The following is a 16002-nucleotide window of genomic DNA, read 5'->3' on the forward strand; positions in this document are numbered from 1 at the left end:
CCATCAGCATAATTAGCATGACCTTAATTAGCATGGCCTTAATTAGCAAGTTCCTAGCTCTCTCTGTTCCTGCCTGTTTCCTTCTCTCTAAGTCAATTTCTTTCTATTTCTCTGCTTCTTTCTTTCCTTTCTCTTCCGTTTATCTGTTCTCTGCTTCTCTTTCGTTTTCTTCAGAAGGCGCACGCTCTGAAAAAACTCCTAAATTGCAGATCCATCACGTCAACCTCAATGGTTGTGCTGGCCACACGCCTTACTATCCGCCAAATTGCCAGGCGATACAGGAAAAATGTACTATAACTATCTTCATTCCTCGAGTGTACGTCACCAAAATCAAAAAAAAAGAAAAAGAAAGATCATTCTTTATTCGTAGTCAATCGTAAGATGAAGAAGAGGACGAAGAGAAAGCGCCAGCCGAGTTATTGCGGTTGCACGCGCTAGGCGTACCAACGGCAATAGGTCTTCAGGATTCCCAACGTACAGAACAACAGCACAAACCGCGAGGCAGAAGAGGTTTGTAAACTGACCATAACAGGGAAGGATGTGCGACATCTGTCCCGTCATCTCGAACGCAATGACAGCGGTCGATATGGTGCGCGTTGCGGCTCCGGCCATGGCTGCTGCACCTGTTAGAGCGAACAGAACGAGAACGCGTCAAAGACGAGATAAAGCCCGTGGCTGCAGGTGAAACCAAACAAGAGTTACTGGCGAGTCAACGACGACGCAGAAACCAGGCGCGTATATACAGTGTTTTCTCATTACCACCGCGTCTGCATACGCTAGCGCACGTATGCACATCTTCGAAGAAAACACATACACATTTAATCTGCGAGCTGAACACCATATTCTTACGCGCACTCCTTTTTGTATTTCTATGTAACCGGTCCGTTACACGTACAGCCACTGCCTTTCGCAAACCGCGCCCGAATGTCTTAGCTTCAAGATTATTTTAGAATATTCCGATAGGCTTGAGCTCGCGAACGCGAACAGTTGTGTTTATTCTGGAACTAGCGCGGCCACCACCGATAAGGCTCGAATGTCCGATGCCACATGTAGACCCGCCACGGTGGCCTGTAGTGGTTATGGCGCTCGACTGCTGACCCGAAGGTCGCGGGATCGAATCCCGACCGCGGCGGCTGCATTTTGCGATGCAGGCGAAAATGTTTGAGGCCCGTGTACTTAGATTTAGGCGCACGTTAAAGAACCCCAGGTGGTTGAAATTTCCGGAGCCCTCCACTATGGCGTCCCTCATAATCATATCGTGGATTTGGGACGTTAAACCCCAGATATTATTATTATTATGCCACGTGTATAAATGCCGAGGCGCCTAACCACAGATCAGATTACCGACGGCCGACGCCCTGTTTGCCGCTATCAGTGTATACAGCGTGAATTGCTTGTGCTACCTTGTATTTTCATTTTCCGGACAGAGGTTGGGCAAACTAAAGAAAGTTTAGTCTTGAACACGCCGACTGCTGCCTTCGCCAACGTCACGACCACGTGACAATATAAGGAATAGCACTATTCTAGAATTCGGCTTCCAAGCGCCCGTCAAACAGTCCATAATCGGAAGCGAAAGGTCTGTATGCTATACACTATCGTACTGCTTCTGCGCTGGCTCGGCGAACGCTAATTGCTTCGGCCAGTTGTAAGCTTTCCGTATCAGGTGCACAGTGATGCTTACCTGCCACGGCATAGCCGCCAGGAATGACCTTGTTGATGTTGTCGCCCATGCGTATCCCTTCCGGAAAAAGGACGGCCATCGTTTCGCCGACGAGCCTGCCGAAAGCGGCGCCTGAAACGAACCGTGCAAACGCGCCGCAATTTTACACGAGTTCGACGGTTTACATGGGTGAGCATAAACACGAAACGCAGTTGTCAAACCCTTGAATCAAATCTCTTAATTTCAGCTAACTTAGGGTATACTAACGGAAGAATACCGAGGAATGAAACGTATCGGAGCGAGCTATAAAGTAACAATACGGCCTAACCGATGCCATGTCAAAGAAATATTCCCGGGAAATCGACGCGCATGATTACAACGTACTGACGTGACACGGCAGGCACGTGTGCCTGATGCCCGCAAAGGAAAAACACGAACGCTAACCTTTCCTCAGAAAGACGCAAGCGTTTTCCGCCCCCAACTCACGCAACGTCCTTGCTTACCAGTTCATTTGCGTGTACTTCTTCCAACTATACATCATCAGAGGCGCCAGTTTCACACGAAAATTGACCGTCGGCGGTATCAACACGAATTAAGCAAAAAAATTATCACGTTATGACGTCACAGATTGCCAAAAATTTGTGTCGTCATCATGAAGTCACTGTGACGTAACATGACGTCGTCGTTTAGTCAAAGGTGGGCCGATCCCGGAGGCACTGCAAAACCCAGTGAGGTGCAGAAAGCTTGCAGTGCCTGCGATCCTGGAGGCGGTGCTAAATCACGTAAGGTGCAGAAAGCTTTCGAGAAGGGGGGAGGTGGGGGGAAGGGGGTCAATACAGTTGAGTGAGAAGAAAATGAACACGGCTTTCGCTTTCGAGTTGTCTTAGAATGCATAAGTGTGAATTTTTGTGCTGCGGTTCATAACTACGGATTACTCTCACATCCATTTTTTTTTTGTTCGTCGATTAGGTGACATGGTACACGTCAATTATGGCAGCAGCAGAAACTAATCATACGTGCAAGCGGATGCAAAGAAGCCGTACTCCTCACCCATCTTGAAGACGGGTATGAAGAGGCCCAGCGGTACGGGTATGGTGGCGGCCAGCGCGGTCATCCACAGGTTCATGAAGATGAATAGGCTGAGCGTGAGGAAGACGCGGCCCTTGGTGGTGCCCCAGTGGTTGACCACCATGTGCTCGTCCACGCCCAGCTCGCTCGAGGTCCACGTGAAGTTCGAGAACAGGTCGTGCACCGCCTCGTGCGTCGTCAGCTGCGCGAGCAATCCTCTCTACCTTTACTGAGGATCTTGAAGAAAGTATGTAGGCATGCACACTGATGCACGAATATGACAGGAGGACAGATAGATACATACGTGGTCTACGCGGGCGCTACGTCTCCGGCTGTCAATTTTGAAATTGTTGAGCTAGGTATTTATACACGCAGGTGACGCGCAAATCCACATTAAGAAACTCCGTTCATTTTATATAAGCAGCCATAGTTTTCGCTTTCGCAACGTGGGCTGCACCGGTTACCTGCGTTTCAGCTGTTGTATTCGTGCTCCCTACATTACGAAAGCGTACCGCCTTATCAAAGAACGCAGAAGATATATGTATACGTGCACGCACGTGAGTTATAGACTGCAGGAGTACAACACAATGTCATCAGAGAGAGCGCTATGACAAGATGGCGACTGATGTTTGCGGGACAAAGTTTCACCTCGAAAACGCGGATGCTTCTCTCTACCACGAAGCAATAAGAAAAATGACCAATAACCTGGCAAAAAAGCAACGAATATCATGCCGCTTTCACACTATTACGACGACGTTTTCATCGAGGACCCCACGATCACCCTGCGTCCTTCGTTTCCCTCTTGCGCTGGAACGGAGTGAGCTTTTCAATTTCTAATTCGATATGCGACGCCCTTAACTTGTACAACTTTCCAAACCTTCCTGCTAACCGCATCACTGCGGAGTAACGCCGTGCAGCGGGCCGCGTTGAGCGATATCCTTTATGCATATGCAGCACGGGGTCAACCCGCACGCAAGCGCATGCATTACAGGCAAATAGCTCTCGCTAACCGGTTGGATCCAGTTGGTGCAAGCGCAGTCTAGAGCGAGCGGTTCCCGGGCTTTAGAAAAAAAAAATGAGCCACAGGGTGCTCTACATACATGCCTGCAATTGCACTTCTGCGCATGCATGTAGGGAAGTAATGACTCTGTATATTAGTGCCACAGCGTCTCTGGACCTTTGTCGAAGAGGCTTCCTCACAAAGATCGGGTGCTGACACCAAAAAGTGACAGTGGTAGCGCTGAGATAACTCGGAAGCGAGTACAATGTAACGTTCGTGCGTGCCGTGCCCCTCTGCTCGCAACATGCTGGAAAGCGCCACCCGAGTCGGTAACCTCAAGCAATTGCAGCGAAACCTGTTTTAAGAAAAAAAAAAAAAAAAGAAGACTTTCTTTTATTATTATATGACCAGATGTTACTAGACGTTAAACGTATGGTCCAACAGAGGATTGGTAGAGATTATAAAGCAGTTAATTTGCATATTATTAAGACCTAGCCGGACTCCTACACCACAAGAGTTATATGACCGACATATAGAGTATGGGCCTCTGCATGTAGCCCACCTAAAAGACATTCGGTACAGTACAGATTAGTGGACCAAGCCGCCCACTACTGAATGTCCATGCAGGATTCAGCCTGCGATCATTTGGACACCCATACAACTTTCTCTTTACACATGCATACGCACCCCTCCCCCCCACTCCACTGCACTGACATTCTCTCTTCGAAAACACACTTCTATAGCGGAGTCTCACCTCTGCAGCCATAAACTGTCCGAGGCCCTCTGGGAACGTGGCCGATGATATGAACACAGTAATAATCAGCGGGTACAAAAACCGACTGGAAAAGAAAAACAAAGAGAAACATAGCCGTTATATTGCGCTGATACGTTAGATGAAACGTAAAAAAGAAAGTTATGCGCATGCGCATTTGCGCTACGCAGAAACAAGCGCGAATATTCTTCACAATATATACTTACCACTGCAGCACAACGGTTGCTTCGCAATAAAAACGATAAAGCTGTCTTATGTAGGCGTATCTCGGAAGCCGCCAAATACTCGGAACTTAGAGTGCGACGACCATCGATATACGTATAGCCCGTCACACGGTGTCCGGTTGACCGCCGGCTGAGCAATTTCGCTGTCATTACAGACATGCGCTTAACGTCAATCAGCCACACACGCACACACACGCACACACACACACACACGTGCGCGCGCCACAAAGCTGGGCTATAACAGCAGATCCCAGCCAATTATTACGTCGGAGATATTACTGAAAACAGCATGTCAACGGTAAACGGTGCTTACGAATGACAAATAAGCTTCGTGAATTCGGCCCCTTATCACCTAATTTCGTCCATGGCGCCCTGCACTAGTTGCACGATTATAGTGCAAAAGGTAATGACGCAAGGCAAGGCGAACAAGCTTAAAGTACGGGACTTGAGTTGCGTCGTCACCTTTTGCACAGTAAGAAGCAACTGTTTCATTGACATGTTTTATTGTGCACGCTCACGTAGAACCGCCCAAATCTTTTTTTTTTTTTTTTTGTAGCGTGCGCAGCGGCGACTTTTCTGTGAGCCAGCGCGCCATATGATGGAACGAAGTTGCAAGAAAATGTTTTGTGCGCATGTGCTTTGTGGGCATGCACTTGCCCTCACCCTTTTTGGAACTTAATTCAGTCATATGGCGAAGACACAAAGAAAAAATTGCCGCTCGCGCACGCTAGTTAGAGATTTGGGCGACTGCACGCTCAATATCAGGGCAGGCGATCTGACGTGGTAAACGTGTACCGCATACGTAGCACGGCACCGCGGTCGGCTGTTGACTGATGGTCGCATTGTTCAGGAAAGAGTGGCGCACTCTAACGCGTACGAGGTGTGATCATTCGGGTCTGCGTGCATACGTACTTTCTCTGCAGGAATGCGCTCATGCGCTTGTGTTTTCGGTTGAACAGTACAACCCTCTTGTGCATGTAGACGAACGTGGCACCCAACACTCCACAGGCGGCCCTGCAGAGAGCGGTGGGGTAAAAAAAAATTACAATGAGAAAATCTCGCGTGACTAATGCCCGCGAGTGGCGATAAATTGACACACGTGGTCGGTCAAGACTTACCCCATCACAGCGTAAACGACTAGTTCGATGAGATCAAAGGAAAGTCCATTCGAAAGTTTGTCCTGAACACTGCCGTTATCGTATCTGAAAGGCAAATTGAGAATGTGCTATCAGCGTCTATATTCACATACATCTGAGAATAGAAAATTCTGCTCTTATATTAAGGTAATGTAAAGGAAACATGCCTGCAAAGTTTACGTTCAAAGTGTGGCGTATATACGCGAACACGAAACGACGTCGTATAAAGGGCGCGTATCCACAAAAGAGTTTTTTTTTTTACGATATAGCCGTTAGTAACAGTTGGTGCACGAAATTAAGCATACACTGGTCAAGTAAAATACGATGCAGTAACGATTCTGTTTTATTTGCTTCTTCGTCTCACGGTCATCCGTCGACCACTAGACAGCCAGCGATCAGCCTTTGATCTTAAAGTTGCCTGTGCTGTTACACTTAGCAACCAGCTGCTCACAGACCCCTACCATTAACTGCTGGCTTCGGCAGAAATTGCGTACTGTGAATGGCCGGGCGTGGTCGCGCGCGCCCTATCTTGAGAGGGATTAGCAGAAAGCTCAAACCTTTGCACGGGTGTTCTCACCGCTCGCGGCAGCGGCCACGTTTCCTTACGCCAGCGTTTTGTTGTGTTACGCCAGGTCGGCTGCGGAGGCAGTTAGCTGCTAGAATTACTTCGTGGACATTCCAATTTGCTGCTATCGGATTCATTGCTTCGCCCTTGCGGATAAACTGTGACCTTTTAACAGGAGTTTGTCAATCAATTCGCAAACTGCGTGATTCGGACTCGCCATTCATTTCCGACCAACGCATGTAGTATTCATCACCACCATCATAAGCCTGATTACGCCCGCTGCAGGTCAAGGGCCTCTCCCATACTTCCTCAATCATCCCTGTCCTGTGCTAGTTGAGGTCAGTATTATTCTATGTCAAATGGTCACGGATGGATCAACTGCAATATATTACGTAAGTGAGTGAACCACCTGCGCGAATGCGGCAGTTATGGCTGGCTCATTCAGGCATTGGTCAATTCAACCCGTCTTTATGGAATGCGAAGCTAAAGTAAAGTCGTTGCATGCTTCGCACACTTTGCAGCAGGAAATATATAGCGGCGGAAGGACGCCGGCCGCGCCGCTTTGTTGACATCGACAATGGGACAAGCCTATCCCGCTGCGCATGTACCATATTTGTCGGAAACTCTAACAAGCGCCCACGCTTGCCACTGTCAAACAAACCGCGTGTCAAACAACAACGCGCTGCGCTAGCTGCACGACGGCATGAAATTAAGAGAAAGAAAAGAAGACACGCGTCAGCGAGAGACGGTTCGGATTTCCGTTACGCGCCCCGGAACACTGCGCACGGCCGGTTTTAGCAGCACGCATCTCGCAGCAGGGTCGCCGTCACGCGCAGCCAGATACGTGCTGCTGACGCGAGAACGCGATACTACAACGTCACGCTCGGATAAGGTCGCGGTGGGTGAAGCCGTTCGGCTGCATGTAACAGTGCACACAACAGCGGCTTGGTAGCGGAGTTCTTTTAGCTGCGACGGCAATACCGCAATACTGCATTTTTGTTCTTGTATTTTAAGGCGAAAGCCTAAGATGCCTCAACAACAATAATAATTGTTGGGATTTTATATCCCAAAACCACGATATGATCATGAGGGACGCCGTAGTGGAGGGCTCCGGAAATTTCGACTACCTGGGGTTTCGTAACGTGCCCCTAAATCTAAGTACACGGTCCTCTAGCATTTCGGCTCCATCGAAATGCGGACGCCGCGACCGGGATTCGATCCCGCGACCAGCAGTCGAGTACCATACCCACTAGACCACCACGGCAGGCACATGCCTCATCAAACGCAAAAACTGACAGTCGGCATCGGTGTCAACACGAGTGATGTAAAAAAAAAAAAATCCTCCTCATGTGGCGACGTCGCATTATCGAGTGACCATGAAGTCACTGTGACGACGCCTAATGTGACGTCACGTGATGACATCACCGCATGGTCAAAGTCTTCGATCCCGGAGGCAGCGCAAAACCATGTTAGAGGAAAAGAAAAAATTCATTTTTCTCCACGACGATTAAGCGTTTTAGCGCAACTCGGACGGAGTAAAGGACAAACGAAAGAATGAGCCTCGTCAGCTCCTTCTCATTTGCACACCTGAAATGGCGAGCGCGAGTGTCACCCATTCAGCTATTCAGAACGGACGCACCGGGCGCAGGCCGCCGACAAGACTACGTTTGCACAGCGGTGGATGCGAAATGCTTCGTTACGAAACAGACCAACCTTTGCAATAGGCGAGTGAGAAGAGTGCCCTGACCGCCACGCGCTTTAGTCGAACGTTGCGTTACGCAGTTTCGGTAACGTGGCATGCGTGGCAAAAAGGTAAACCTTTACTATCCGGGGTTCTTCGATATGCAAGCAATGGTTATATTACACGAACATTTCTGCATGACACTTCCCTTATAGAAATAACTGAGCCAGAGTAACGGGCATATATAATCCACCACCCAGAAATCGGCAACAGGTCAGCAAGGCCCGTAGGCATCTTTTAGGGGGCGGCAGGGGTTTCGACATAAAAAAATACAAGCCATTTTGTCAAAGCACTGCATCCAAACTGAGGATTCTGTCGAGCAGGAAAAATCAGCGCAATGAATAGGAAGTGAGGAAAATACGGACAACGCTGGAACAAGCAGCAAGTAGTACTATGTCGCGTATCCGCTCCACAAGGAAACAAAAAAGAAACTCGAAAGAATGAACACTTAGTTGTAAGTCAGTGCCACTGTCCGTGTCTTCCTCAAGCAGTGCGCTTTTTTTTTTTGTTCTCGAGGCACATACTGACCATCAGACCAAGAGCGCACGTTTATGAGGCTTTCATAGCTCGTCGGCAACAGCTTGTCTTACAACACAGTGCGCATTGAGTAAGTTTGTATGCTCACCTTGCTCCTTGAGCCAGACTCCAAGCAGTTGCCAGACGAGAGCGCCACAGGCGGCGGCGAAGAAACCGCGCCAATAGTTGCGCACCGCGAAGAACACCGAGGTTACCTCGATGCTAAACAGCACTCCTGCAGGATTTTGTTAGTTTTTCAGGTGAATGTGACAGAAACAAGGGAATAGAAATAAAATGAAAACACAGGGACAGTAGACCATTGCAAATTCAACACCATAAACACATTCTCTGCCAAAAATTTCCCGGCCAATGCGCATACGTTTCCAAAGCTCATGCATTCGGAGCTGTGTCTAGAACCTCAAGTGATGTACACCCTACAGCAAAAGTTTGCAGGGACGCAAGATGTTAGAGAAAGCTCTATTCTCGCTTTGTCTCGTAGCATAACCTCTGAATAAATGTTCCAACCTGTAGGTGCTATTGCAACCTATAGTGTCACCAGCTATAGGTTAGAAGTATCAAGAAATTCGCATTTGTTGTGGAACCAACGTCCCGTAAACTACTGCTGTTGGGTCTATACTTAATCCCAGCCTGAGCTCTGAGCATAATCTTAAGGTCTAAGTGCGAGTGGGTAGGCTAATTAATTCCAGTGGTCGCTCTTAATTCGGACGCTCTTAATTGTTTCTCTCGCTAACACCTCAATGATGTCTCACTAACATGTCAGTGAAAACCGCGCCACGAATTTTAAAGCAATTTTCGTTCCGTGAATTCTTGTTGTCGACTCTGTTAGGTTGCTCGTTGTGTAGCTTATGTTCGGTGCAGTAAAGTGACAGTACAGGATATCTTACGACTCCCTTAACTAGGGATACGCAGGAATACTCGCGAACAAATGGTTGGCGACACTGCAACCCGTATGAACTTTCGTTGGTCTTCTTAAGTTTATTTCCCGTCACGGTTCCCGACTACAAGGCCTTCGTTGACGAGGTACGCGAGCAGCAATCCGCCTCTTTCACGATACCACGGCGCATGCGCCCTTACCCTAGCGGAAATGTCGCGAAACACCCCTTAATCTCGGAGGCTTTCGTTCTGGCAATACCGCCTGCCCCGATCCCTACCAAAACTCTACCAAAAGGGCAAAGGGCAGCCCAGGAAAATGAAAAAGGCGGATTGGGTGAAGCATCGCGATTCCCTCAGCGTCACGCGACAAGCTGTGCGCTAGCTTCAGCGAAGAATTGCGATGCTCAGCGTCAAGCGCGGACGAACTTAACCCGAGAGGTCGACAAACACAGCCCCTGGGGTAACTCAGAATCAAAAGGGTTCGATAGATTCACATCGGATAGTGCCATACCGCCCAGCGGAGCCGCGAAGGTGCAGGCGACGCCCACGGCACAGGCTGCGGCGAGCATCTCGCTAGCCCGGGACTCGTTCTGAGGACGATCGGGGTGGGAAGGGAAGACAACGGGGGATATGGGGATCACATGCAAGAAACAAGGAAGGGGAAAAAAACAAACAAAAGAGTGTGTGAACGGAAATATAACTTCAAAATAAACAAAACCAAAGTGAAAAAGAGTAAAAATCAACACAAGGTATACCGTCATGCCTCAATTCAAACGAAAAAAAAAAAAAAAAGAAGAAAGTGCGAAGTAGGTCAACAGAAGGCATCAGTCAAAAATTCACTAAAGGTGCATTGGGGGGACGTTAATATTATACCAAAGGATGGATTTGTGTTTAGCTGCGGTTTCACGAACTTCTCTTAAAACGAAGAAAGCGAAATGTGAGTGATGAAGATGCACGCTCCGAAGTTTCTTTCTACATATTAATCACTTAGACAATCGCCTAGTAACGAAGCAGCCGCGAGAACGCTCTCTGTATGCCGACACCACGGGCCGAGACATAGATAGATTCGCTACATATTTACGTAAAAGTCGGCTGGCTGTGCTGCAGATGTCGCCTGTCGCTTATGTCCTACGCCATCAGTGACGGAAGAGACCGCAGCAACGGACTGATTTTACGCACGCAAGTTCGGAGTGTCGCCCTCTCATCCATATTTCACGACACCAATACTTCAAAGAACCCACATTTCCTTGTAGAAACCTATTGTCATCTTGGCTCGTATATAAGGTCCGTGATTCACAACGAAATATGAAGCAAGAACGATCTTAAAAAACAACAAAACATGCTGTAAGTTCTATATTATATAGGCATCGAACGAAAACTTCTAATATAAGGCGGGAAAAATATTTTCGGCTTCGATACTATGCGAAATGTGATTCCAGAGGACGGAATCTACTACACCCCCGCGTTTCACAAACGACCCGCCTAGATTGCCTCGTTTCAGTTCTCCTTTTTTTTTAACATGCATGGAGCCAAACAGAAGCACCGATGAGGTGCCGATAATACATCATATGCGTTTCCTTAAAATTGACGAATAACAACGACGTGGCTTATCGGCGAATACAACCATGCTATTAAGTATAACCTGCGCAACCGCTCAGGTTATCTCCTGGACATAATGTTTTTTATACTGTCTCTATATATGTGAAAACCGTCCATCACTAATGATAAGGACTTCGCCATCAACGTATGCCCTTTAACTTAATGTAACCAAAAGGGGGCGAGTAAGTAAAACAGAACGGGATATTTTACTAGACATACTGCTCTTTTGCTGATTATTTTCAGTGGGCATAGCGCGACGACCTGATGCCGAAAATGGGTTGTCGTTTCGGAGCACAATGGCAGCACCACAAGCGTCGTACAAACCAAGTGTGCACGGGCAACTAAGTGTTACTCTTTGGCTTAAAGGAATAGTGACACGAATTTTGAATATTTTCGAATTGTTGCGCTAAATAAAAACAGTGGTATCGAGAACCCTTAAAAGAGTATTGCGGTGCCTGGGACTGCAACGAATATATTTTTAATACCGCTACTTTAAAAAAAAAAAAAAACATTTCGGTTTTGCTATCGAGGGGGCGGCTTCTCAGTGACATGTCCTCGCAGTGTGACGTCACGGGGAGACAGTAACTCGCGAAGTACGAGCGGCAGATCTGTCATCTGCTCGCGGTGCACGTAAAAAACGATTAGTGAATTGTCGTCCTGCGGCCCCCACAGTGGTTTCTGCGATTTAGGCTGCAAGCAGGACGCAGAATTCGCAAACTCAGTGGAACTGTGTTGACTCGTCCGGATAATGTCCATTGCGGTGAGGCTGGCTTGCAGATACTAAGAGACGGAAACTTTAAAATCAAAGCAAAATACTTTACACGCGTTGTCCGACTCCGGCGTGTGGACAGCGTTAACACTGCATACCAAGGAAACGTAAAATGCCCCTTTTGCGATGTCTCAAAATCGTGTCAGTACTCTCCACAGATGATAAGGAAGCACAGACTTTTTCCTGCCGGTCATACCAGTTATTATCGTAATACATGCCTTAGATGCCTCATCAAACGCGAAAGTTCACCGTCGGCGTCGGGAACAGCACGAGTGATGCAAAAAATCATCAACACGTGATGACAGCACCATATGACGTCTCATGACGTCACAGATCGTTAAAATTTGTGACCCCATCATGGCGTCACATCATGGCGTCAAAATATATCTTAACTGCTCGGGCGACTCGCCATCTTTTGATGTTTCCACTTGAAACGAAAATGTCGACCAGCCTTTTTTTTTTTTATCCTGAGTGTATGTGCGTTTTTTTTTTTGTCTCTCAACACCCTCTTTCTTGCTCCTAACTCCCCACTCCAGTGCAGGGTAGCAAACCGGATGCTAATATCTGGTTAACCTCCCGGCCTTCCTCGTCATCTCTCACTCTCTCTCTTTTGTTGCGGCGCGTATGAATCCGCAAGAGATGCGATTAGCCGGCTACTTGCAAGACTGAAAAACTGTTGCATCGCCTGAACTATACTGTACGACAGTTCTTCTGACGAAGATGAAGTCGTTAACCTTTCCAGCGGTCTTATATTTAGCTAGGGATGGTACATCGCAATCAGCTACTTGATCCTAAATCTAAGCATGAAGCTTTGTGCATAAGTACGCTCCTTTGAAAATCATTTATCCTCGCTTTCACACGTGGCTAACCCCGTGAGTCAACAAAACGTCTTGTCCGCTTAATTTTTCAAGTCACTTTTGCTATAGAATTGTCGCCATATACCTTTTCGTGTCATTAGCGCTCTACGCAGTAACCTAACCTGAGTGTATATTTAGTATTTTGCATAAATCTGCCACAAAGAGGCGTTTCCTTCGCGCGCGATGGCAGGCGTACTTGTCACAGCTGAGTGACTGGCCACGCGTCTCGTTTCTTACTGCGAATGCCTGCAGGGAACTACCGCCTCCGGACCTCCAGATCGCCCAATCTCGAAGGCCATGAAGCAAGCGAAGAAAATACACTGGAGCACTACTCACCTCGTAGATGCCCTTGAAGGAAGCCACGATGCGACTGAGAACCGTGGCTATCATACTCGATATGTGCACGAATGGTCCCTGCGGGAAGAAGAGGGTGACTAGGCGTGAAATAATTACGAGTTATAAAACAAGGCTGCGCTTGCACTGACAAACAAACAAACAAACAAACAAACAAACAAACAAACAAACAAACAAACTAACTAACTAACTAACTAACTAACTAACTAACTAACTAACTAACTAACTAACTAACTAACTAACTAACTAACCAAGGTGCAGGGATGATCGGCTACGATTTCCTTCGACAGCAACTGGCGCCATGCAATTAATTTCCCTCATACATCACAAATATGGCGGATTCAACGATTAAATTGGATTACGGAAATTCGTAACAAATGAATTCATGGGTTCGCGCCACAGGGAAAGAGGGAGCTTCGAAATAATTTCCATCCCACAGATTTCCTTAACAGGCATTCCAAGTACAGCACGTGCGTTGAGTGACGTCATAAAAATGTATGCGCGTTTCACGCGTATAGAACATCCGCCGATGATATTCATGGCCCATGCATACGATCTGCATGTCATAAGCTGCACCTTTTTTTTTATCGTAGGGCAAACGTTCATGCTATTTACTTCTCATTCACGAGTTTCACTGCACGTCCTGCACATCTATCAGGCAGTGACAAATTTAATTTCGTTGCCTTAGTGTACTTAAGATTGCTACGGCAGCTTAGAAGAAAGAAAAAACCTATAGTGTATAGCTCAGGAAAGAAAAAACATGGTTGATCCCTCCGTCATAGGAATCGGAATAACACGAAAGTAAAATGTGGCCTTATAGAAGTAACTGAATGTTTACTGTACACTGATATACGAGAGTTTGCACAATCTATATTGATGTCTGGCAGCTATAGCACCGTTTAACGTGGATGCACCCGCTTTGATGCTTGGTGGTACATCTCCATGCCGACGACTAACGGCCATGTTCAACGATTAAACAAACCCTTGTGGTAGCTGTAGTAGTTAACGGTGAAAGCGTAATCAGAGAACGAGTTGTGATAGCCAGAAGAGAATCGCATATTGGACGCAGAACTTGGTCGCCATCCTGCGGCGTGTTAAAATGTGATTACACCACGGCCGCACTAGAGGGAAACGCAAAGCGCGTTGTGCTGCCCCGGTAGCCCGGCCTAGCCCGGCCGCAATTTTTCTCGTGGCTAGCGCGTATGCGGGGAACGCGGTGCTACAGCCAGGTGAGGCAGGCGCGCGTCGCAGAGGTATTTTTGGTTTTATTAGCGTGATGCTAAGAGCGAGGCCGACGCTTTTACGACGCTTAGGATAAGGTCGCCACTTCGCGGTGTGTTAAGGCATTGACAAAATTGCACTTCTATTGAAAACGCGCCGAATGGGACGAACGTGTAACGCGTTGCAGGTACTAATCGCGGAGGCCACAGTAATGACGAATTACTTTGCTTTGGCGCTCCCAGAGGGCAACAGCACCGCGCCGACCGGGAGAGTGGTAGATATAAAAGGCGCGTTTGTAAAGCCTCTAGAGTCTGTGACCGTGGCGCAGTGGATAGCGCGCCCGGCATCTGTTGCTGCGGACCGAGCGGTCGTGGGTTCGATGCCCGTTGACGGAACTTTTTTCTATGCCATCTGATCGTGTACATTTTTTCGACGTCATTTCCGTGACGGAAATACGTCACTGAAGTCTTGGTGGACCCCGGCATAAAACACTTTCGTGTTAAAAAGCTTAAAACACAAAGTCAACAATTTACTGCTCGAGCAGATCCCGCCCAGCGCGCAAAATTCTCGTAGTGTCCGCGTCGCCATCGCCCATACTTACGTCATAATTTCTTTCCGTAGCGTTACGCACTGGCTGCGACGCGGAGAGTGCAGTTGTGAAGGTGTGCAATCAGGCGCGACTCATACGGTTTAATGAGTCCCATACGAGCTCAACAGCAAATATAGTGCAGTATAGAGTCCCCTTCGATACCGATTAGACGAAGGCAAGTAGCTAATTAGAAACGAAAAGGAGCCCCGCCACGGTGGTCTAGTGGTTATGGCGCTCGGCTGCTGACCCGAAGGTCGCGGGATCGAATCCCGGCCGCGGCGGCTGCATTTTCGATGGAGGCGAAAATGTTTGAGGCCCGTGTGCTTAGATTTAGGTGCACGTTAAAGAACCCCAGGTGGTCAAAATTTCCGGAGCCCTCCACTACGGCGTCTCTCATAATCATATCGTGGTTTTGGGACGTTAAACTCCAGATATTATTATTAGAAACGAAAAGGGAAAAAAAAACAACACCCGAACTCAATAATTAGCGCCTTAATGCGCACTGCTAACAGCGCCCAGTCATTGCACTTAAATTCACGACAGCAGTTGTCGGACCCGGAAGTGCAAATATGGATATTTTCAAATTACGTTCACATTCTCGAATCTGCCGTCTTTTCATATCTCAACCAGTAAAAGGCCGGCTATAAGCGGCATACAGCGCCATACATTGACATAATTGGGAGGGGGGGGGGGGCGCTACGACAAACCTGCGCACGCCTATGCTTGCAATACTGTCGACAATACAAATGTGTTTAGCACTTATCCGTCGCTTTAATGGAGCGCGTCGTCGTCACATTTTTCGCATACAACATCCATATGAGAATCCATATGAAAATGGTCTATTCGGCTTGGTGTGAACGACAATAAGATCTGCCGTATTCAGAGTATTATAGTTGGGATCAGCTGATGCGCAAATAAAACCGAAATTTACTTCTTTCACGTAGTTCTCGTAAGCCCGCGGTACCATTCACTAAGATTCGACTTACGTGATGAGTATGTTTTCTGCGTTGAATCCAAACAAAGCAGAACTTCAGGAA

The 16002-nt window shown here is 47.6% G+C and overlaps 1 protein-coding gene and 1 long non-coding RNA gene across 2 annotated transcripts in view; one reads left to right on the forward strand and one right to left on the reverse strand.

Annotated features, from left to right (window-relative positions):
• LOC119387046 (chloride channel protein 2-like) overlaps positions 1-16002 on the reverse strand; it is a 95911-nt gene that overhangs the window by 10680 nt on the left and 69229 nt on the right. Inside the window, 11 exon segments of the mRNA XM_037654346.2 lie at positions 293-297; positions 531-623; positions 1682-1792; positions 2711-2930; positions 4483-4567; positions 5637-5738; positions 5843-5879; positions 5882-5926; positions 8792-8917; positions 10088-10166; positions 13138-13215. Of these exon segments, the coding sequence (XP_037510274.1) occupies positions 293-297; positions 531-623; positions 1682-1792; positions 2711-2930; positions 4483-4567; positions 5637-5738; positions 5843-5879; positions 5882-5926; positions 8792-8917; positions 10088-10166; positions 13138-13215 (981 nt within the window).
• LOC125757651 (uncharacterized) lies at positions 1072-15400 on the forward strand. Its single transcript, XR_007415389.1, has 2 exons — positions 1072-1104; positions 15219-15400. It is a non-coding gene; the product is annotated as an uncharacterized LOC125757651 (long non-coding RNA).

The sequence above is a fragment of the Rhipicephalus sanguineus genome, chromosome 3, assembly GCF_013339695.2.
Source record: "Rhipicephalus sanguineus isolate Rsan-2018 chromosome 3, BIME_Rsan_1.4, whole genome shotgun sequence".
Classification (NCBI taxonomy): domain Eukaryota; kingdom Metazoa; phylum Arthropoda; class Arachnida; order Ixodida; family Ixodidae; genus Rhipicephalus; species Rhipicephalus sanguineus.